This window comes from Mixophyes fleayi, chromosome 1, assembly GCF_038048845.1.
Source record: "Mixophyes fleayi isolate aMixFle1 chromosome 1, aMixFle1.hap1, whole genome shotgun sequence".
Lineage (NCBI taxonomy): Eukaryota > Metazoa > Chordata > Amphibia > Anura > Limnodynastidae > Mixophyes > Mixophyes fleayi.
The window spans coordinates 431,963,004-431,987,376 of NC_134402.1; the positions used below are offsets into that span (position 1 = coordinate 431,963,004).

General features: G+C 41.8%; 1 protein-coding gene across 1 annotated transcript in view; it reads left to right on the forward strand.

Moving 5' to 3' along the window:
- The window catches only part of NUP155 (nucleoporin 155), a 62,808-nt gene extending 43,000 nt beyond the window's left edge, over nucleotides 1-19,808 (forward strand). Inside the window, exons 27-35 of the mRNA XM_075184228.1 lie at nucleotides 2,974-3,078; nucleotides 3,324-3,478; nucleotides 3,594-3,723; nucleotides 4,747-4,860; nucleotides 8,943-9,063; nucleotides 9,495-9,605; nucleotides 17,424-17,560; nucleotides 18,677-18,783; nucleotides 19,245-19,808. Coding sequence (XP_075040329.1) covers nucleotides 2,974-3,078; nucleotides 3,324-3,478; nucleotides 3,594-3,723; nucleotides 4,747-4,860; nucleotides 8,943-9,063; nucleotides 9,495-9,605; nucleotides 17,424-17,560; nucleotides 18,677-18,783; nucleotides 19,245-19,389 — 1,125 coding nt within the window. The 3' untranslated portion in view covers nucleotides 19,390-19,808. The remainder of the gene's footprint in view (nucleotides 1-2,973; nucleotides 3,079-3,323; nucleotides 3,479-3,593; nucleotides 3,724-4,746; nucleotides 4,861-8,942; nucleotides 9,064-9,494; nucleotides 9,606-17,423; nucleotides 17,561-18,676; nucleotides 18,784-19,244) is intronic.
- The last annotated feature ends 4,565 nt before the right edge of the window (nucleotides 19,809-24,373 follow it).

Below are 24,373 nucleotides of genomic sequence, written 5' to 3' on the forward strand. Positions count from 1 at the left end.
TCCCTTCTCATCCTCCTTGACCTCTCTGCAGCCTTCGACACTGTTGACCACCCCCTCCTCCTTCACACCCTCCAGTCTTTCAGCCTCTCCGGCCCAGTCCTGTCCTGGTTCACCTCTTACCTTACTCACCGATCCTTCTCTGTCACCACCTCTGGGTCTCTCTCCCCCCCGTCCACCCTTCCAGTCGGGGTCCCTCAGGGCTCTGTTCTGGGACTCTTACTCTTCTCTCTATACACCTCCTCCCTGGGTGAACTCATCAGCTCCTTTGGCTTCAGCTACCACCTTTACGCTGACGACACTCAACTATACCTCTCCTCTCCTGATCTCTCTCCCTCCCTCCTCTCTAGGGTGTCCGCCTGCCTCTCTGCCATCTCCTCCTGAATGTCATCTCGATTCCTCAAACTTAACCTTGCCAAAACTGAGCTCATAGTTTTTCCTCCCTCTCATACCTCATCCCCTTCTGACCTCTCCATCACTGTCGACAACACCTCTATCTCCCCTGTCCCCCAACTTCTCTGCCTTGGTGTCATCCTCGACTCCTCTCTTTCCTTTGGCCCCCACATCCTCTCTCTTGCTAAATCCTGCCGCTTCCAGCTGCATAACATCGCTCGCATCCGGCCCTTCCTCTCCCAAGATGCCACCAATGCCTTATCCACTCTCTGATCATCTCCCACCTGGACTACTTCAACCTCCTCCTCACTGGCCTACCCCACTCTCATCTTGTTCCCCTTCGATCTGTTCTTAATCCTGCCGCTAGGCTTATTTTCCTTTCTCGACGCTCCTCTTCTGTCTCCCCCCTCTACCTAGCCCTTCACTGGCTCCCATTCCCCTTCAGAATCCTCTTTAAGCTCCTCACACTCACCTACAAGGCCCTCGCCAACTCCACTGCGCCCTACATCTCCACCCTCCTCTCTATTCATGCTCCATCCCGCCCTCTCCGTTCTGCCTCTGACCGTTGCCTCTCTTCCCCCCCCCCCTTATAACCTCTTCCCATGCGCGCATCCAAGACTTCACCCGCGCTGCCCCCCTCCACTGGAACAAGCTCCCTCCATCAGAACTTCCCCTAATCTGTCCAGTTTCAAACGGGCCCTAAAAACTCACCTTTTTCTTAAAGCCTTTCTGTCTCCCACTTAACTTCCTACCTTATCTTCTGCCTCCGTCCCCCTACTCTCCCTCTCTCCCCTGCGTCTCTCTGTCCACCCCTCCCCTTAGATCAGGGGTGGGCAAACCAGTCCTCAAGGGCCATCAACAGTTCATGTTTTTAGGATTTCTTTAATCATGCACAGCTGAGTTAATCTATTTGGCTGGGTCAGTAATTATCCCAGCTGTTTCTACAGACAGAAATCCTAAAAACATGAACTGTTGTTGGCCCTTGAGGACTGGTTTGCCCACCCCTGCCTTAGATTGTACGCTCCTCTGAGCAGGGCCATCTCTCCTCCTGTTTCCACCACTTCTAACTCTGCTCTCCAGCTACTTACCTACTCCTCGAGGGTCCTTCACCCCACGTCCACTCTCGCTCCCTCCTCCCCCCTGGGGGTCTCCCTGTCTTCCGCGCCCTCCTTCTTGGGCCCCGTCGTTTGCGGATCCTCCCCCCCCCTTCCCCGCCCTCTCTAGCTGTGCATTGAGCTTATTGAGTTACTGTTTACTGTACTGTGCTGTCTCCCATTGTATTGTAATTTGTTTGTCCCTGTACGGCGCTACGGACACCTTGTGGCGCCTTATAAATAAAAATGAATAATAATAATTATACAGTGCCTAGAAAAGAGGCTTCTAATCCAACTATTGGAAGATGGATTAGATCTACAATTTTACAGGCCTATTCCATTTCTGGAGGAACGGCTCCTGTGTTTGACCCCACACACTCCACTAGGCCGGTGAGTGCTTTCGGCATTGGGGTTTCAGTGGAACAGTTTTGCTACCTGGGCCTCTATTCATGCCACTACAGCGTTTATCGTTTTCAGTTTTTTGCATCCAAGAATGAGCATTTCGGACGAAAAGTTCCACATTCAGGTTTGGCTGAGCATACGACCCATTAGGGGTGGCTGTTGATCATCACATTATAGCAGTGTCACCCAGATAGAACGACTGAGAAAATGGGATTTTTGTACTTATTGTTCATTCCTTTTCTCTGAGTTCATTTGGGGGTCACTGCATTCCCACCTTTACCCTGTGTTTTGGTTTGGTTGCTGCATCTTGGTGTTGTGTATGTTCTTAACCTTCTTGGTGTTTTTGAATTTGAACTAGAGTTACCAGGGGTTGCATTTAATCTAAGCAAAAGGTCCATACTTACCAGAGCGAGGAACACTGCAGTTCCAGCCTATTGATTGCAAGCTTGGATTCGTCCAGGACCCTGAAAATGGCTGTTTAAAAATATATAGATCCACAACCTCTAAGGCTGGCATTCGGTGTCCAGGACCATCATGAAGAAGTGTACCAAAGTCTATGGACAAATGTTAAGATTCTTAAAGTGCCTGCATGCCTTGATCCCTGACACAATACCCCAATGTACCCCAGTGGATGCAGGAGAAAATGTCATTACAGCTTCAATACTTGCGCTGTAACTAGCACTATGTCTATCTCTTGCCTGCCCCCCGACTCTGGTGCTTGTTTCATTTATTGTGTTATTACTGAACTTTGTTTCCATATCTGTGGACCCAACACCTTTCCACAGTACACTGGTAGTCTACTCATACCTCTGCTGCTTCTTTTCAATTAAAGTTACCTGTGCTAAATTAGTTAATTGATGCATTAAAAAAAAAACTTTGGTTATTTAGTTTAGTCCAGGATTTTACAGTAGGAAAAAAACAGAATTATATTATTGCTCTGAAAAGCTTGTCATGTATCTTGTATTATTTTGCAAAGACCCTTAATATTCCGTTTCTATATTAATAAAGTTTTAGGACGATTTTGTCTGAGAATTGCCATTACTTACGATATCTGTGCCCCATGATGTTACTTTGTGTTTATTTCTAGTTTGAACAAATACTGAGGCTGGCTCAGAGATCTACGGATGAACTCTTCAACATAGCATTATTCAACTGGCTCATACAGGCTGATCTCACAGACAAGCTGCTGGAGGTGAGGAAGAATCTACAGTGACCTCTCCTTGCTCAGTCTCTAATTGTTAGCTACTTATTGTACAATAGCTTCTTTACTGTTTTTATACTTTGTGTTACAAAATAGCTTGGCATAGAAGGATGACGTTCTTTTTTTTTTTTCCACGTAACGGCTGAGTACGTATTCCTCTGTCTGCCCCCCCATATAATTTAAATGACGTGGGTGGTGTTAGAAATCAGCGTAACTAATGTATTATTCTTTTGCAGCTAAACTCCCTGTTTTTGGAGCCTCATTTGGTTCGCACAGCCAAGCTTGAACAAAACAAAGTGCGCTACATGGATCTGTTGTGGAGATACTATGAGAAGAACAGGAATTTCAGCAGTGCTGCAAGAGTTGTTGCCAAGCTGGCTGACATGCACAGGTAGGACATTCTGCTTGTGAACTATGGGGAGTTGTATGCAAAGTATTATATAAAAAAAAAAACATCAGAGAGGTATCTTCCTGGTAAATTATATTTTATGTCTATCTTGTTCCAGCACTGAAATATCTCTGAAACGGAGGATTGAGTACATTTCTAGAGCCATATTAAGTGCAAAAAGCTCCACTGGTATGTCTACACTCGCTGCGGATGGGGAATTCTTACATGAGCTGGAAGAGAAAATGGAGGTAATATTTCCTTCTCCAATGTAGTAATGGGGACACAAACCATGTGTAGATTATCCTGCCACATGCTGGAAACTTCACTGGTTAAAAAGAACTGACTTTCTTTCCCGTTTTAACTGTGTCCTTAGGGCATAAGCCCTCTTTCACTACAAAAAAAAATATTGAATTGCATCTTTAGTATATAGGTAGGGACCTGGATGATTTTAAACTAGCTAATACACACATTTTCTGGTTAATACAGTGGTTTTTGCTTTACGTGAAGGAAGCAGGGCATCGAGGGGGGGGGGGGGATAAAAGAAAAAAAAATTCTTCCTCCCTGTTAAGACCCTGCTCCTCAGCATTTCTCCCAGTGCTCTGCATAGGAGGAGGGTGTGGGGCTTTTTGGCCTTGCATATTTTGTGTTCTCTGGAGCACGGTGGCTCACTTCTGCCTTACAGCACTGGGGTCATGAGTTCAATTCCCGACCATGACCTTATCTGTGTGGAGTTTGTATGTTCTCCCCGTGTTTGCGTGAGTTTCCTCCGGGTGCTCCGGTTTCCTCCCACACTCCAAAAACATACTAGTAGGCTAATTGGCTGCTATCAAATTGACCCTAGTCTCTCTCTCTCTGTGTGTAAGGGAATTAAGACTGAGCTCCAATGGGGCAGGGACTGATGTGAATGAGTTCTCTCTGTACAGCGCTGCGGAATTAGTGGCGCTATATAAATTGATGATGATCACAATTGCTTATGTGAAATTATGGCATGGGTGGAAAGTGCTTTTGGCTCTGTTGTTGTGCCTCACAGACAAGCTGTGAGATGTTGCGCCTCTTACAGTCTGTAACATCAGTACTGACTGTAAGAGGAACTCAAAGACAAATTTGTAAAACCCAGATCCCACAGACAGAGGGTGACTAATGTCTATCTAGTCGCAAGGGGTCCATAAATATAATAATACCCTGAAACATCTAGTAAAATATATAAATGATGTTAAAATCTCTGTTTTGGATTACAGTGTGTGAGAACCTTACCATTTGTTTGTCCTCAGGTTGCTAGGATACAGCTACAAATCCAGGAAACACTTATCAGACGATACTCACATCATGCATCAGTGCAGGATGCTGTGGCACAGCTGGATTCACAACTGATGGACATCACAAAGGTAGAATTTGCTTTCTGTCAGTAATGCACATGTATAGTATTACTCTGGATTAGTTCTAGTTTGTGCTTTGTCATAAAAAGGGGAGTACATCTCTGCATGTGTCAGAACCAATACGGCAGCAGTGGAAAAAAGTAAAATAAGTTTGTTTAAAATGTCTTCTAATTTTCACCAAATCTACAAAGGTTGACACAAATGTAAAAAGTAGAGGAGTGTTAAAGAAAATTATATTTGCAACTACGTATTAAACAATAGAAAATGTTACCCAATAAGATTAAAAAGATATGTTCAATCATTTAGTTTATAAACTCTTAAAAGATGCGATTTTTTTATTGTGCCATAATTTTTTTACTTTATAATTGAACCTGTTCAGTGTTTTCTCTCATTCCTATCTCAACTAGCCACTAAATATCAATTTAGTACATTATTAAACCTTTGTTAGATTTTGAGGACTGTATCAGTCTGTTTCTGCCTGTCTTTTTTTACTTTTAAATGATTGCTTTTCACTAAAATTGTTACATTAATCTTGTGTTCAGATACTTTTTAGTTATTCACTTCTCTTGGCTGCAGACATGCTGGAACACTGTGCATATTCGATCTGGCAATTTTGCCAAATTGACCAACCCTCGTGCCCTTGTCATACCTGATCAAAATCCAATTATTAAGTAATAAGAAGCAAATCTTAGTCATGCAGCATAATGGTAATTTCATAATTAAGAACCCTATTGACATATGAAAATTTAAGAATGATTGAAACTTTTTGGGGGGTTTCAAATAGAAAAAAAAAACCTGTGAATTTGTGTGAAACTGTATGCTATAAATACAATAAAAGCGCGAGCGGAGACTGGCCAATAACATGAAGCTCAAAGTTGCAACAACCAAATAACTTCTGAGTTAGAACCACAACTGCTATCCCAGAGACGCTCATTTCAGTTGTCTTGCTTTTCTTTTCATCCTCCGACCAGGATCCGTAACGACAAGAAAGGCCATAATAACGGCCATGTCTTCCTTGTGGTTAAGATCCTTGTGAATACAAGAGTCAATCTAAACGAATGCTGGACTCCTTACTGTTTGTCTGTATCACTCTTTTGGTTCAGAGCCTGGAGTAGATCATTAATGTAGCTACAGGAGGTAAGAGCCCCTTTCTGTCCATCGGCACTACTAAACCAAAACCACCAAGGTTTAGTTTGGGTTTTTTTCGTTCCTTCAGATGGACGAGAGCAGCTTCCGTCAGACAACAGTCTTCCCCATCTAGGGGAGGATTCCACAGAGGCAGTGGGACCGCCAGCAATACTGCTCCCAAGCTGATGGAAAAGCTCTCTGCATGACGGGACGATTCACCACTTTACTGTGGTCGGTGCCCTGTTTCTGTAGTTTTAGGATCAGTGGTTGGCTTCAACCACAAATGCCTGTGTTTGGGGGTTGTGACAAGGAACTATGTAATAGTGTGTCAGATTCCTTCTCCGCATATTCTTCATCACAGGGCTGCCATCCCCAGGTTCAGAAGACTCTCACTCACAAAAGCTATCTGGAAGCTTCTGGGGTGGTGGCTCCGGTTCCACCTCAAAAAAAGAGGTTTTGGGTTTTACTCCAATCTCTTTCTGGTCCCAAAACTGGGCGGATCGTTTCGCCTGATTTCGATTCACAAGACCCTCAACAAACAGGTTTGAGTTCTTGGATTCCGTCGTTACGATCTGTGATTGCAGGCATGGAAAAAGGGGAGTTTCTTGCTTTCCTAGACCTACAAGATGCCTACCTCCACATTCCCATATAGGTGGGCACTAGTGTCTACTTCAGTTACTAGTGCTTGAGGCACACTATCAGTTTCAGGCTTTACCCTTTTGGTTTAGTCCTTTCCATTCTGAACAAGATCAAGTTTTTACTGTCCAGATGGGAAGTGTCTCTTAGGTGCATGAAAATGCTGAGGTCTCTGTTCAAGACGGTGTCTTTTGCACTGTGTCATTCTAGACCGCACCACCGGTAACTTCACATGAAATGGTACAGGTCCAACCTTCAGCTGGACAGGCAGATCATCACTCTGTCCATAGCTACATATCTGTCACTCAAGTGGTGATTGATAAGAACCAATTTAAGAAAATGTCAGTACTTCCTCACCACAAACGCCAGTCTGTCCGGGTGGAGAGCTGTCGTAGGTTCTCTTCGGTTCAAGTTGATTCTGGTCTCCCCAGGAGTCTCTATTGCCCATCAGTGTCCTGGAGCGAAGAGCGATTTACAGGGAGTCCTAACTAGAAGGCCCTTGAGGGTCCAATTGGCCAATGCAACAGCGAGAGCTCACCTGAACCTTCAGGGGGAAACACACTTGCCGTCTTCCTTATGGCCATGGCAGTGTATCATCTCCTGGGTGGAATGCAATGTTCCAGTGATATCGGCTACATTCATCCCCAGGGTGGAGAACTGGGAGGCTGATTGCTTCAGCTGAAACAGAATCAGTCCAGGAGAATGGTCCCTTTACACAGATGTTTTGCTCAACTATTTCAGCGCTCGGGTTTGCCAGAGAGAGTGACTTAGTGGTTAGCACTACTGCCTCACAGCACTGGGGTCATGAGTTTAATTCCCAATCATGGCCTTATCTGTGAGGAGTTTGTATGTTCTCTCAGTGTTTGCTTGGGTGATGAGTGAGTTCTCTGTACAGTGCTGCAGAATTAGTGTTGCTATATAAATAGCTGATGTGAAGTTCAGATGCCAACACCAGTTCTTCAGTTTTGTGCAAAGTCCAGAGACCCCAGGGCAAGTTTTATGGATACCATGACGATCCCATGAAAGTTTTGTCTGGTGTACATGTTCCCAATGATTCTCATGCCCCTGAGGGTGTTAAAGAAGCAAAGAAGTCCGCTATATCTCATCTTAATAATGCAGGTTTCGGCGCTATCATTTTTCTTTCAGTGCAAGGTAGCAATGTGCAAAAGTTCTTGCAGCAGGTTCTACATGCTCGACCCTCCTTTGTACATCCTGTAGAATCGAGGGATTTCAATTAGAGCTCAGGGTGCTTACTAGAGAGCCCTTGATCTCTGCTATGTCACCTGGAAGGTTGTGTTTTTACTCCCCATTTCTTCGGGTCGTTGTGTGTATAAGGGGGTGCTGTGCTGTAACCCCCCTTTTTGTTTGCTTTTTGACAAGGCGATGTTTCTCACAAAGCCTTTTTTTTTTTTTTTTTTTTTTTTCGCTCTGCCAAAGACACTCACTCAATTCAACTTGAACCAGGAGGCGTTTAGTCCTATATCTCCAGATTCTGATGCTTCTTTGCAACCTTTGGATGTGGTGTGGACTGTACTGCTTCAGTTCGTAAGACTAATAACCTTTTCATTCTGTATGATGCACACAAGCGTTGGCAGGCAATCTATTGCTCGCTGGAAAACATCCACTATTCATTTGGTTTACGTTGAGGCCACTAGACTTGGACTTGTGCCAGTTGGATTGAAGTCTCATTCAACCAGGTCAATTGCTGCTTCCTGGGTGGCACGTCTTGGTGCTTTGGATAAATAGTTGTGCCAGGTCATTACATGGTCGTCTGTCCACACCTTTTCCAAGTTCTAAAAGTTGCAGGGTTTTGCAACCCAGGATGCAAGCTTTGGGCACAAGATCTTACGCACACCCTTAGGGGCAGCTTTGGAATGTCCCCATTTTCGCTGTGTCCCCCAATGGCAGGAAAGAGCAAAGAGGATTTTTTTTAACGCACTGTTATATCCATATCCCTGGGTTCATTAGGAGGGGACACTGCACTCCCTTCCCTTTATCTGATTGTTTGGTTCTGATTTGAGGGGCATAGTAGCAAATGATTTAAAGGATTTTACGGTGATTACAAAATCCTCTGCTACTGGTCATTGCAGTAATATGTATGGGTTTAGTTCATAAAGCCCTAACAGTAGTTTGCCAGTCTTATTTCGTAATTTTTATCTAATTATACCCTCTCCATGCTTTCCTCTATGCTTAAAATATCAAGTGACACTTGTTTCCCTCCTAATGCAATCTTTGAAGTTAAAAAAAAAACCTAAAATCCGTATAAACATGTATTCCAAAGACAATACACATACTTTATTCTGTGTAATATATTTTTTTTTTTATAGTTGTATGGAGAGTTTGCAGATCCATTCAAGCTTTCAGAGTGCAAGCTTGCAATCGTTCACTGTGCCGGCCATTCAGATCCCATCTTGGTGCAGAATTTGTGGCAAGAAATTATAGAAAGAGGTATATTTTTTATTTTTGTTTAATTGTTAAATATAATTTATTTAGTGTTGCTGGCACTTCAGCTGTTGTTCCCAATGTACACTGTGAGCTCTCACTCCAGAAAAGTAGTGAACCAGAAGTGTTTTGGATTCAAATGTTGCGCACAAACTAAGCAAATTAATTGTATGTGACTCCACGTTTAATAGAATATTTCTAGAATCGAAAGACGTTTCGTATAAAAGCACTATTCTATATATAAATGAGGAATGAATAGTCTGGACGTTTTCAGCTGAGATTCCTTTTTATTAATATCCATGTCCGCCCAAAATATAAAGCTATACTTGTAGTCTGATAAAATGTAATGAAAAACAGGGAAAGTAGCCATTCAGATTGGTGGATTTGTTGTGTAGTTTGGTCTGAGAGAATGTAATGTTTACATTTTGTCTTTTCAGAATTAAATGACAGCATTGCAATGAATGCTGCGGATCGCATGCAAGCATTAAACCTAAAGATGACCTCACTCGGCAGGATCTACGCCAGCACACCTCGCTACTTTCCTCTAGGTAAGGGAGTGTTTATTAGAGAATAGATACAAATGTGTTTCGGATAATTATCTCACATTGGGATGGATGTAGCATTCACCCATCAGGATCTCTTTGCTTGAAAGTGTTTTTAACCAGGTTTTTCAGTTAAACTGTTTTATGCAATCTCCTCCCTTCACTAGAATAATATTTTGGTTGGGTTCACTCCCTTGAAAACTGTATTTAGCAGGACCCCAGCACTCGCATACCCTTGCTGATCACCATCAGATCTCCTGTCTGTAGCATGACAAGTTGGATGCAGTGGTTGAAGGATCAGCAACTGGTAAACTCAAATCTGACAATTACTCTAAGTTGTATCTACGAACAAAGATTTGTACCTTCTCTTTGATTGTCAGGGAGTGTGCGCTTGGCTTCACAAACAAACGTGATGATATTGTATTTAATGTGTTGCAAATCATCTTAATGGACTCTACATTTCATCTGTTACCTGATGTGTAGATAAGAGGATTTTTGTACTTGCGTTAAATCGTTTTCTCTGATTCCATCTGGGGGACATTGCTACCATGGGGTTGTATGAGGGCGCATGGAGTTGACACTTAAATAGTTAAACTGTTTAACTTTTGACAGATGCTCCTCCCCTCTGCAAACCCTGTAGTTCCTCAGTGTAATTGAAAAGCCCCAAGGAAGGGAAACAGAATAGCATGCAACCAACAAAACCAACTGAAGAGCAAAGGGCAGGAACGAAGTGTCCCTTAGATGGAATAAGAGAAAAGGATTTAACGTAAATACAAAAATCCTTTTCTCTTTCATCCAATCTGGGGAACACTGCTACCATAGGGACGTTCTAAAGTAGCCCCTTGTGGGAGGGAAAGCTCTGTCAATCCAGCCTGCAAAACTTTGCAGCCAAAACTTGGGTCAGGAGACACAAAAACATGCAAACGGCAAAACCAGGTAAATTGTGGACAGAGAACCTGGTTGACGCCAGGCAGAGCTGATCTGTCAATGCACCGTTGCGCGCAGCCCAAGAGGTCCTCCACAGACTGAGGAAATGCACAGCGACACGATCAAGCAAAGGCCGAACAGAAGTAATATAAGCCTTTCTGACTGGGAACATTATCCACCTAGCAGCAGTTTGTTTTTTTAGCCAGCCCCTCTTATGAGGATCATACAAGAAAAGGGAATCCAACCTCCGCATAGTGGACGTCCTGTACACAAACATTCTTAGAGCATGGACCACATCCAATGAATTTAAGCATCCCTGATCCGAACTGGCAGTCACCTCCTAGAAGACTGGCAACAGAATCTCTTGATTAAGATGAAAATCAGACCACTTTTGGTTGTAAGGAAGGTATCTTGCACAATACAGCCCTGTCAGTATGAAATACCAGATAAGCTGAACGACAAGAGCGAGACCAAAGTTCTGAAATGCTCATCGCAGCAGCGATGGTTAGCAGAAAAATCGCCTTCCAAATTTGGAACTCGAGTTCAGTCAACTCCATCAGTTCAAAGAGAAATGATTTAAGATCCCTAAGTACCAAATTCAAGTCCCAAGGTGCCTTAGGTGGTAAATAAGGAGGTTGGATGTGTAGAACCCCTTGGAGGAAAGTCTGCATCTCTGGTATACCTGTTAGCCTTTTCTCAAAATATATCAAAAGGGCTAATACCTGCACCTTCAAGGATCTGAGGCGAAAGTCCACCTCCATACCATCCTGCAAAGAACATGGAGAGTCGAAAGGCTGCCGTATGACAAGTCTTGCATTCGCGCGAACTGACGTAGGTCCGCCATACTGATAATTTAGGGCAGAGACCGGTTTATTTGCCTTTAACATGGCATCACCAACCTTGGGGTAAGGGTGTTGAAATGGCCCCTGAAGCAGTAGATTATCTCAATGTAGAAGTCGTCACCCTTTACCGACTAATACAAAAGTGGAAGCTGCTCAAATCAATTTATAGGCCATAACAGGTGCTGAAAGGGTGGGGTTATCCTGCAAGGAACATACACACAACATTTTTTCCCCCAGCACACTGCTATAGCCAGCAACAGATCTGCCATTTCTACTGTAGATAAAAATGCAAAAGTCTTTGTTGCACACATTTGCAAATGTATGTTTAAGCCATCCTGCCACGCCAAGGCGCTTTTGCATATAGGATGGTCCTACTCTAAACAATGAGAGTCCCTATATTTGGGCCATACATATGTGTTTTTAAATTGAGAGCTAACTTACCAAAGAGGTACCCCAGAAGCCTCCAAATAGCAATCCAATGTCAGCACTCCCCCTCAGCTACTGACACCAACATGCCTCTCAGACAAATACAAAAGCACCTGTTATGGCCTATAAATTGATTTGAGCAGCTTCCACTTTTGTATTTGTCTGAGAGGCATGTTGGTGTCAGTAGCTGAGGGGGAGTGCTGACATTGGATTGCTATTTGGAGGCTTCTGGGGTACCTCTTTGGTAAGTTAGCTCTCAATTTAAAAACACATATGTATGGCCCAAATATAGGGACTCTCATTGTTTAGAGTAGGACCATCCTATATGCAAAAGCGCCTTGGCGTGGCAGGATGGCTTAAACATACATTTGCAAATGTGTGCAACAAAGACTTTTGCATTTTTATCTACCCTTTACCGACTGTCATGCGCAGTACGTCCGCATAATAGGTTCGACATGACCAATCGAGTGCAATCGGGATCACTGGAGTTCCGCAGTGTCTGATGTTATGTTCATGACATCCACCGTGCATGCCAAGGGGTCTCTGGTCCTGGAGAAGAACCTGGGCACCCAGTGGTTTCCACGAGATGCCGTGAGGGCCACAACCCGAAGGTTCCCACGCCTGGACCAACCATCAAAACATCTCCTTGAGTAGAGACCACTCTCCCAGCAACACGGTATGTCTGCTTAGGTAGTCAGCCTCCTAATTTTCTACACCCAGGATGAATATCACAGAATTTGCTGGAACATACATTTCCACCCAGAACAATAACTGGGGAGTCTCCTTCATCCGGCTCCAACACTCCTGTGACTATTATCCAGGACCACAGGAAAAAGGACCTACCCAATGTCAAGTGACCTGACTCCAACCAAGGGAAAGGCGCATCTTGGGAGACAATTGGTGCGTCTGAGAGGCCAGCTGAAGGTGGGATCCCGACTAGTTGAACAAGAGATCCCACTGAACTATGCGAGAGTGGAACTGTACGGAAACGTTTCGAATGTGGAGACCATCTCACTTATTAGTTTCATACATAGTAGGATGTAGACCTGAAGAAAATACACCTTGTTGATTGGTAGATTGGTAGAAACACATTCTACAGTCTGGTGTACTGTATAAGGCCAATTAAAAACATCCTCTGACGGGACCAATTGGGATTTTTTAAATTTTTTTGGTTCCAGCACTTGTTTTTTCTGTTTTTTCTTTACTAGCAAATCATCCAGGTATGGGATGATGCAGACTCCCAGGGTACACAGCCGTGTTGCTTTGACCGCCATGATATTTGTAAAGACTTATGGTCTCTTCAAGGCACTTAAGGAGCATTGGCAAGGCCTAACGGAATTGAAAGTGGGAGTCCCCCACTGCAATCTGCGATGGGACGAAATGAGCCATCTGGCTTGTGAACAAGGAAGAGGTTTGAATAGAAAATTCTGCCCCTTTGTCCCTTCGGGACCTGATGGATAACTCCCGCAGTAAGAAGCGAAGTCCTCAATTATCTCATAGCTAATCTCTTTACTTTGTCTCGCAGAGTGATGGATAAGAAACGGTGAGGTGGCAGACTTTGGAGGTCTGTCATGTAGCCACGTTGCATGATTTCCGTAATCCACTGATCCTGAGTGGAAACTGCCCATTGGTTCAGGAACAACAAGAGGCATCAACCAACAACGGCCGCAAGTTGAAGAAGAATTCTGTCAGGTTGCAGCCTTTTCAGGGTTTTTAGGCCCTGGACACCTGTTGGAAAAGGACAGCCTGCCCCTCTGTAACTGGTCCCTGGACAACATAGAATTACCTTTGTACAACTGCCCACGGTTTAAAGAGCCACCCTGAGAGAGTAGACGTAAGAAACCAAAACAAGGTACTCGTGGCTTCTGGATATTAACAGGGAGGATGAAACTTTTTCCACCTGTTGCCTGACTTATAATGTCGTATAGCTTTGTACCTAAAAGAACAGCGATGGCATAAGGAAGAGATCCCAAGGACTTTTTGGATTTAAACACAACCACTAAATTCTTTGATCCGTAACTACAGATGCAGTGATCGGAAGAAGGCTTCATTCCGAGCTGCCTCAAATAGATATCCTGAGGCTTTTATACGATGTAATGCCAGAGGAAGCATATCAGACTCCTGTAGACCATCAACAAGCTGATCTGCCCAGGTCTCTATCTCTCTATCCACTGAAGTGTAAAAAAGCATGTTCTTCAAAGAACTTTTTATTTTACGATCAGTGCTATTTTTACAAGTAGTCGAGCCAGGTACAGGAAGAGTGGTAAGACATGCCTAGTGTGTTACAGGTGTGTACACCTTATGGTACCTGTTCCCATTGGGCCATCTCATCCAGCTGAAGTGAAAAGAGACTAGGAATCCTATGCGGTACAATCAGTTTTCTGTATGGCTATTACAATGCTGACTCAGTGAGATACATCAGCTCTTCAGAAGGAGTGAAGCAGACTACACACCTCTTCTGCCTCTTTCCCACTGGGCCTCTGAATCGGACACCACTAAGAGAGGATGAGCAGACCTATGCCTTTTATGTTAAGTCCGAATTCTCGTGGACTCAAGGAATGTATTTAATTTTTCAAGGTTCTGTACCAATGAAGTAGACCAAGAAACTTTCACCTGGATTTGACCCTGGGAATGAAGAGGAGCTGGAAAGACAGAAGAACCTTCCCCTGCAACCTTTGAAGATGTTGTAAGGCAGCAGTCTTTGAAGGCTGTACAGATACATTTTAAACCGGAGTGATAATCGCGTCCACTGCGGGGTATCTCTGCAGGATGGGCGAGCAACTGAAATAGCGCCACTACCTACTGTCCCAATGCTGGGTCCCCCACCTGAGGGTGTGCACCCGCCCTAGTCATCTGCATCACAGTCCACACAAACTGACCCTGCATCCTACCATCCACTGGGTAGTTTGGTTTTACATTTTGCAGAGCTAAAATATTTCACCTTGTTTGTTTTACCTTTGTCAAACATGTTTTGCAATATTTATGATGCAACAGAAATAGGTAACCTCTATATCCATAGTCAGTTACAAATTGGTTAAAGTATGTAAATATTCTACAGATAACTATTTGTACATATCTGTGTACGGCATAACTCATGTAAGGTCTCATCCCTCCAGAACCAGGTCTAGGGCAGAGTTTGTTTGGGGTTTTTTTTTTGTTGTTTTTTTGTCTGAGGTAAAACTGCTCAGGAGTTTCCTCACCTGTCACTTCTCCTGCACTGGCTCCAATGGATCATACCAATGTGTGTAGGGGGAGCAGTCCTATATGAACATGACATGCTCCTCCTCAGATTCTAACCACTATATATGTGTAATAGTACTTGTATCTGTCAAGTAAAAATTTTGTGTCAATTAAAAGGAAAACAGACAGGCCATAACCAATCACACCACAGAGATAATAGTATAATCACTTTTGTTTTGACCCTGGCTAGTACCTCAAAACAGGATGTAAATTAATCTCTGGATAATAAAATGAATGTCTCAGAATAATATAACTTTACACTGATATAAAACACTGTCTGCATTAACTTTAGAGAATTCTATAATCGTCATCATCAATTTATATAGCGCCACTAATAATAAAACTCTGAACTGTAGGGATATATATATATATATATAATGAGACAGCTTTCTCTCTATTACAACAAGTAATCTCATTAACTAAATAGTTATTCCCCAGTGGGGTACTTAGCTGCTGAGGACCCAAGGCCTGTATGAGGATGAAGTGGGAGGAGCCATTTGCTGTAATTTAATAGCTGATGTCCCCGTCTTCTGTGAGGGGAGCAGTAAACTGCATCTCGCTTAGGTGTTATGGGGGGAGCCGCTCTGGGCTCACTCCCTGCACTGTTTTCTCTTTCATTTTTCTGACCAGTGAGATCCAAGTTTTCCCCTCGCCCTGTTCCACTAATTCTGAGAGATTATCTTTAAATACCCTGGCCATACTAACTTCCAGGATCCCAGCTCTGGGGTCTAGCACCTCTCCAAGCTGAAATTGGCTCCAGAGGGTTGGTAGCCTCCATCGGGGGCAGTGCCCCTGCTCAGAGTTATTAATTTTTGGCTAAAGTGCGTCTGTTATATTCTGTGACCCATCCACTTAACCTCCAGAGATAAGGAACCCTCAGGCATACCAGCATTCTGGTTCATGCAGAGAAGAACCAACACAGTAACACAATGCTGCCAGATGTGCCCCCAATTGGCCCACCGGTGTAAGGAATCTGTATTTTAACATTTTGTTTAAACTTTAATCACAAATAAATGGAAAAAACATCTTTATTGCGCAATACTCACGACACAACGTTGCTACTGTTAATCAAACATAATTTTGCATCATGTGCGTGAGAAGGGGTACCCAACCTAATTTTATGTAAAATGAATTGTAAAAGTTCACTAAAACTAATCCTGCAAGTATGGTCAAAAGAAATGGTTTGGCTAAATGATGAACTACTTCAATCGTAGATCTATATAATTACATTATCTTGTGGTGCACCTGAAGAAGGGGCTTCACCCCTGAAATATTGCACCTATCGTAACACTTGAAATAGAAATACCTATTTGGAGATGATAGTTCAACAAACGGGCTGTGTTGCATGTTTCAGAACTTTTGTCATTTACATCATCTTGGTACTGACACTTGATTGTGTGCTGGTGGCTTATCCTGCTATTTGTAATATCTAATCTTCAAATTTTCTGCATCAGATCAGTTGTTATAGCAATCTCTGCTTATTACGTAGATTCCTTCCCTTGAGAGTTTGTTTTTATAAGGAATTGCTCATTAGCAGTAGATTTGACAAAGGACATATTATATGAGGGAGTCCAAAGAAATTCTGGGTTAATGTATTTCTCTTAAAAAAAAATAAAAAAAAAATTATATTTATAGAAAACGTTTCTCGTCTGATGTATAGAAGAATTGAAAAAAAAACTTATTAAGCACTTCAAGACTTGGAGGTGTTTCAACCCTTTCATGAGAAGATCAATTTTCTTGTTTTATGACGCAGTGTTTTGTTGAAAAGAAAAAAAAAAATTCTTACCATCTCAACGTGATTTTCATCCTGTTGGAGGGCAATAGAACACTGGGGTTACTGATTGCAATGATTAGGGCTTAGACACTTTCACATTTACTGGCAAAACTGAAGCTCCTCCCCCTCTATACCCCATTGGCTGCCTTTTTTTCAGTGCTCACTTTCCATGAACTTGTATTATGTTTTATTTTAATTTATGGGGCCATGTTTTTATTATGGTCATGACAGCGCTGTATTGTAGGAACACCTTAATACCAGGTGTGTGCTTTATAAGTTGTGACATTGTTATAGGCCCAGGAACTTCATTTATAGTATACACTGACTGTCCTTTACATACAAATTTTCAAACAGTACTAATGTTTACCCAATATTCTACTTGTGCCCCGTTTAATATATACCACAGGTGCGAACAAATCCTGTCTTCCAGAATGTGTGCGAGTTATGTGTGATACTGAAATAGTGTACTGCTGCATATAGCAAAAACAGAGAGCGCAAAATAAAGTAACTGCTTAGGGGCAGATTAAAAAAAGAAATCGCAAAGGAACATCTAAAACCAGACTGTCATTGTTATTGCTTTATACTTATTTTATTTATTTATTTTTGTGATTTTAGAGTTCCTGGTACAATACCTGGAACAACAAGTCTGCACCTTAAACTGGGATATAGGATTTGTAACGCAAACTATGCAGGAGATTGATGTGCCAGTTACCAAGTTACTTGAAGTATATGACCACCTATTTAAAGCAAGGGTAAGGATTTCATATGTGCAGTATAAAAAGTAAAATGTTTGGTGCTAAATATTTCAAGACTCCTTTCCGACCATTAGTTTAAGCTAATAGTTTAGTCTCAGTTTCCTTATTTTAGCATTTCTTCTTTTCATCAACAGCTAAAACTGGAATAGTAATTTGCAGCAGCCAATCATGCAGTGTCTACAGCCTTTATATTACATGCTTGGGAACGGGGCATCATTGTGAGGGAGGCATAGAACTGAACTTACATCTTTTTATTGATCATGTAATTAGAGTAGGCAACCTGTGACTTTCCAGCTGGTTTAAACTCACTTGGCCGCAGACTGCGTACCACTGTTTTAATGAATGTACCACAGATCTGACTATAGCACTGTAAGCAGAAGGGGGTAATACATTGCTCACTCTTTATACTGTCCACTTAGAACACAGGACACACCTGATGTTATAAAGAGGAAGTATAAAATACATTTTAATGGTATTTTTTTTTTTCAGTGACTATACCCTGGTGATATCAAAAGGAAGCACTATACTACCCTGTTTATAGGAAATACGTTTTAAATGAAAAGTAATGGGTAATCAGGTGTTACAAACAGTCTATAGAAATCTTTTCTAGCTTAGTCAGGCACCAATAGGGCAGTAAATATCTCGTAGGTCATAGTTTACATATCTCTCTCCAAAGTGGACCTGTCGTAAAGGTCTATATACTTATGAACACCCCTTACTAGTTGGACACCTCTCGCCCCACCCCCCTTGAGTGTGCTGTCCTCAGTGCTACTTCATTGCAGCTGCTCACTGACAGCCAGTTCCTTCTGTAAATGGTGAGCTTGGCTCCTAAATGGACAGGATAGGTGAATAAATCCATTCACGTGGTGTGTTTACTGCACCCTTCCCATCCTAGCTGCTTGAACAAATATGATAGGTTAAGCGCAATAGCACTAAAAAATGTCCCCTTTACCCAATCTACAGGACACTGTATCCTGTCCAAAGGAGACCTGGGAGAGGGTTTTTCTAACTAGCACAACTCATTAAAGATGGCAGATTTGTGTGATAAAGTTTGATCTACTTATTATTTTTTCCTGGTGACTTTTCGTCTTGTAACGCTGCACAATCTTGCAGGATCCATACTGGAGTAGAGTGAAGAAACCTTTACATCTGCTGGAATGCATTCACATACTGCTGTCTGGGTATGTGCAGGACCCCAGCAAAGTCCCAAGCTATGAAAGGTGAGGGGGGTCAATGACCTTACACTGATTGTTCTCAGTATTGTGGAAGGTATTTTATTTCTTATTAAAGTGTTATCTTGCTGTCTTATGATAAGTTGGAGACACTTGCAGTACTTTATGTATCTCTTCTCATAAGCCTGTGTGTATTTTTTATGTTTGTTTTTAAGGTGCATTTGACTAGCGTCAGAGCACCTACTGCATTCACTCAGAGTATTCCAATGTTAGCAGCACAGACCATTTCAGCTCTCCCAACCATTGTCCGTGTGTAGGCAAGTTTAACGTAAATGGGGCTATGTCAATGTGTGGGCAGATTGAGCAATTGTATCTTTTAGTCTAAAACTGTTTTGTGAGCTATTGGTAAAACTCAACCAGATTGAAAGCCATTTACTGCTGTTTCATCTGTAGTTTGAAAACATTTCATCATAGTTTTGAACCTAACAAGTTTTTCCTCTCCTCTTCAGGCGGCGATTTACTACACTCTGCCTGGACGCTATCTCTTGCTATCTAGTCGAGCTACAGTCAATGGACCCAACACCTGCCATACAGTCGCCCATTGGGAATTTCAAATCGTTACAAGCAAAATTAGAAAGGTTAATGTTCTCTTGAGGTAGACGTTGACCAGCTCTCTGTTAGCCACCATGCTCTGAGAAACGTGGTAGTCCAATAAACACTTGGAACAGACCTGACTATTGCGCTGTTTGGCAATGGTCAATGTATGCCTCACTTTTCTGTCCAATCATGAGTAGCACCAATTGATATTACTAATATGACACAATTGTTTGTGTGTACCTGAAATAAACCTGGTTTCATATTGCAAATATGAATATATGAATTATAATGTAAAGTTCCATCTGCATACAATGAAGATTTACCAGGAATGGCAGAGAAGCTGGAGCTGCTGGTCATCGTGTGAAACATCAGCGTCCTCCAACTGGTAGACAACAAACACATTCTAAGGGCTAGATTTACTAAGCTGCGGGTTTGAAAAAGTGGGGATGTTGCCTATAGCAACCAATCAGATTCTAGCTATCATTTTATAGAAGGTACTAAATAAATGAAAGCTAGAATCTGATTGGTTGCTATAGGCAACATCCCCACTTTTTCAAACCTGCAGCTTAGTAAATCTAGCCCTAAGTCTTCTGTATGATAAAAATGTGCCTAAAATTGTCTCCAATCAATGCACACCTCTGTATTGTTTAAGCTTCTATTGATTGTTTTGGGTGATTTTCCAGTACTATAAATAATTTTTACAAAACTGTGTGAACATATGTAGATTATTTTTTTATTTTTTTTGCTTTGTTTTGTTTTTTTTTAAATACAACCTGATGTTTGTACCATGAAACTTAAGGAAATTACGTCTGAGCAGGAACATTGAAAGAAAGCTGCAAATTAAATGACTGTTGTATTTCTTTGTTAGTCTGGGTTTTCATCGGTTATCTTAAGAAAAGGGAGATGCCGGTGTTTATATGGGCACCCCCCTTTAAAAGAAAATTTAAAAAAAGCAACATTTTGCTATGTGCAAATTATCAGAAAAAAGTTGTAATATTAATAGTACTTCATACAATATGCCATAGATTTGTATTTATATTTAGATATTTGTGACCACGCTGCATGTTGTATTATTCCTCCATTTGGCTCACCAGTAATGCCTGAAAAGCACTTGACACCTACGTGGGATGGAGACAGACTCTGTACATAATTTCTTTGCTATAATAGGGTAACATTTTCCTGTACTCGGGCAGGAGCAGAGAGAGAGGGTGCTGGTAGAAGTCTTACTGCTTCAAATTGTGGTCCATGAACATGTCTCATTGATTGTGGACAAAGGGAAATGCCACCAGTTTCTATAAAGTATCTTGCCAAAGACATTTGTAAAGGAACACATTTTCACCAAAGATAGGGCTTTACGTCCATCAATAAATAGACCCAGGTAGAGTAGTGGCAGGTTGTTGTTTTTTTTGTTTTCTTGGGTCAGACAGTATATTCTATTTGGCTAAAGGGTGTTATCTAAAGTAAGTGCAACATGAGTTAATTAAAACATGGCTTGTAAAGTTAATATCAGTTGGTTGGTTGATGTAATTTGCAGCCCTGTTTACAGAACACTTTACTGTGTAATCTTACACCCGTTCGCAGGATGCTCATAACAGCTTTGGAGGTAGGAGGTGCAGACGCAGTGGCTTTCTCCAACTTGGGGCGTGTTGTATTATGCTCCTGCAGATCTGTTCAAATAGGCATTGACCCAGTCTCCATGTTTATTATCTATATCCTTCTAGTCCTTCAACACCCTGCTGGTATAAAACATGGTTGCATCAGTGAACTGTTTCACAAAGGGACTGGGTTTGGTGGTTGCTGCTGCCTATGGAAGGGCAGGGCCATGTTTACACTGCTAAAAGCTGATTGAATCGTTTGCTACCTTGATTGATCTTGAAATTGTTGAACAACTGCAAACTGGCAAACAGAGGTGCGAGGGGAGGGTGGGTGACGACAGTGGATGCAGCTGTTATACTCTCCAGGGGACATAGAAAGGGAAGCTGTTGGGGGCACGGCTTGGCTGCCGTTCTGGTTAGACGCATGGTTTTTCTGCTTCTGAGACAGAGCTCAGGAAATTGTTCACCATCCGATTTTCCTTAAGCCTAAATAAAACAACTTCTACCCCCGGAACTGGATCCAACTAAATAACTTCATTGGAGATCCTGATCGCCTGTGTTACTGTCCCCTAACTGGACTCTCGCAGCATAGAGCTCTCCCCAAGCAGGTGACTGTTTTCACTCCCATGATCCATTCACTTGGACGAATATGAAGTTTTATGTTTCTCCAAACATTGTAACTGGCCTTGAGCTGTACCCCTACTGAACTTCACCTGGATCTCGCTCTTCCATCATGCTCAGCAGGGATCAGCTCCCTGCTGTGACTGGAGGATAGCGGTGCTCCAGCCAGGGGTATGCATACATTGCAGCAAACCTACCTCATTATCACAGGCTGGATCTGCCATAGCGATGAAGACACATCTCCTGGGTCCGATTTCCAGTGCCCCTGGGAACTATACCCGCCTCTTAGTTTATGAGCCAGACTGTTAATTAGCAATTACGAAACATGGTGAGTGCATTCCAAGAAAAGAACCCCCTACGTCTCAATACCCTTCGTGGTAGTGCTTTAACACTGCCTATTTTCAACGGTCCCACTCATCTTGGTAGAGAGTACATTGTGTGGGGTTGCAGTAACTCTTGCAAAGTGCTATGGAATAGGTTGGTGCTATATAAATAAATGATGAATTCTTAACCCTCATCGATGTGGTACCCTCCTGTAAATAACAGTGCCTTGACTTTATTGAGCTCCCTCCCACCAATATGACTGACAGACATACAGCAGTAGGTATTGTTCAGCATACTCATACTGGTGTTCTAGTGACCACTTCAAATTATCAGCCTTTTTCAGTGGTGTTGTAGACAGAGAAAATTGTTGTACAACCTTCAATTCCGTTAAAACTTAAACCAGAAGATGCCAATAGTGGAGCACGGTTTTGGGTTTAGAATGGAGCCTGAGTTTTTGAAATGATAATTAAAAACTTGTGGCAACGCGAAGGGATTCCTGGCTTTATGATTAGTAAAGGACAGTAGTTATCTACAGAACCTCTCCTGTACCCACTGGATTTATCTGTGTCTCTCAGGGAGTCAATTTCTGTATTGGATCAGATATGTTATTATTTTCTGAGACCATTATGTCTTGATGGCAAAAGAAGGCCAGCAAACATAAAACTGCCCCAATATTTACTAAACCTACAGGAAAGACCAATCAATGGTCATTTCCCTTCCACATCATTCTGTGTCAGATTGAAAAGATATTGATCATTCGGAACAGTCTTCCATATCGTTGGACTTAAGAGACATTATTAAATCCACCATTTAATAGGAGGTACAGTGTTGTGTATTATATATATATATATATATATATATATATATATATATTACATACACACCCACCCACCCACCTCTTTATAGGAAGAAAATTAGGAAGCGCACTGCATAGTTTAAACAGGAACTTGCAGCAATGGGTTCTAGAATGGCCATGCTTGGACAAAGGGTTGATGATATAGGCCACTTCCAAGAATTTGTGAAATCAGAATTGACTGAAATTCACACAGAACTAGATTCCTTTAAATAACCATTTGACAGTTTGGGAAAAAAAAAGTCTAAGTGTAATCATAATGTAATTAAAAATTATCTCTGATGTGCCACCACTATATAATAAAAGGACCTATTGTAGCTACATATCTTAGGGGTGCCAATCCCTAAATGGAAACAAAACCTGAAACAATAAGAAGGTTGCGCCAAAAGTGCATCTGACGGAATCCCTGTGCTTCTATACATTAAAAATATTTTTTTTTATTTCACCAATAAAAGATTTATTCAAAAACTTGAAATAAACAGATATCGATATCTGAAAAAGAACTTATAATAAACATATAAATTTAAATACTACTGAATGGATATACAGTAGTATAGAGTCAACAAACGGATTCAGAAACTACAACATACTCATGCACGCACCTTTAGCAAAAATATATCTTCGTTGTCAAAACAATAATCTGTATCTCTATTAATGTGCTTTGCAGGAGATTATAATCATAAAGGGTGGGTGGCCAGTCCACTCCTTTCTTAAAAACAATGTCCACTGTATGCATGTCCTTTTTAAACACAATGGGCTAGATTTACTAAGCTGCGGGTTTGAAAAAGTGGGGATGTTGCCTATAGCAACCAATCAGATTCTAGCTTTCATTTATTTAGTACTTTCTACAAAATGACAGCTAGAATCTGATTGGTTGCTATAGGCAACATCTGCACTTTTTCAAACCCGCAGCTTAGTAAATCTAGCCCAATGACTTTATTTCAAATTGATTGGTGCTCCAACCTACTTGGATCTATACAAACCGCTATATTCACTGAAAAATAAAATAAAAAAAATGATCTCACCGCATGTAGCAGGTAGGCTGTTAGGGAAAGGGAATCCCCTCTTCTATAATAACAGCCACAGTTGTGCTGATACAAGCTGATCCAAATATAATTATTAAACCTGCGGACAAGGGAGGGGGGTTTTAGTTTTAGACACAAGTGGCTATATAAAAGAATCCTATTGTCAACTTGATGATACCTCTTTTTTTTTTTTTTTTTTTTTTTTTTTTTTTTTTTTATATAGATTACTGGATAAAGATCCCATTAAACAATTCCAGGAAGCCTAAAGATCCTTTTGAATAGGGCCCTGGCTGAGGGGGTCATATCCAAGGAGTGTTGGCACTTTTTATTTGTAACGCGCCCGGTTATTCCCACTTTTTTTTATTATTTACCCAAAATACACAAGTCCCTCACTTCACCCCCTGGCCATCCAATTATTTCCAGTATAGGGTCTTTGAGCACACAATTATCACATTATGTGGATTCTTTTTTACAAGACCTTGTCTCCCAGAAATCATATATTAAGAATATGACATATATTTTCAGAGTATTAAAAGATATAATATGGAAACCATCTTACTTTTTTTGTACACTTGATTTGGCATCACTTTATACGAACATCCCACATATAAAGGGGATGGAAA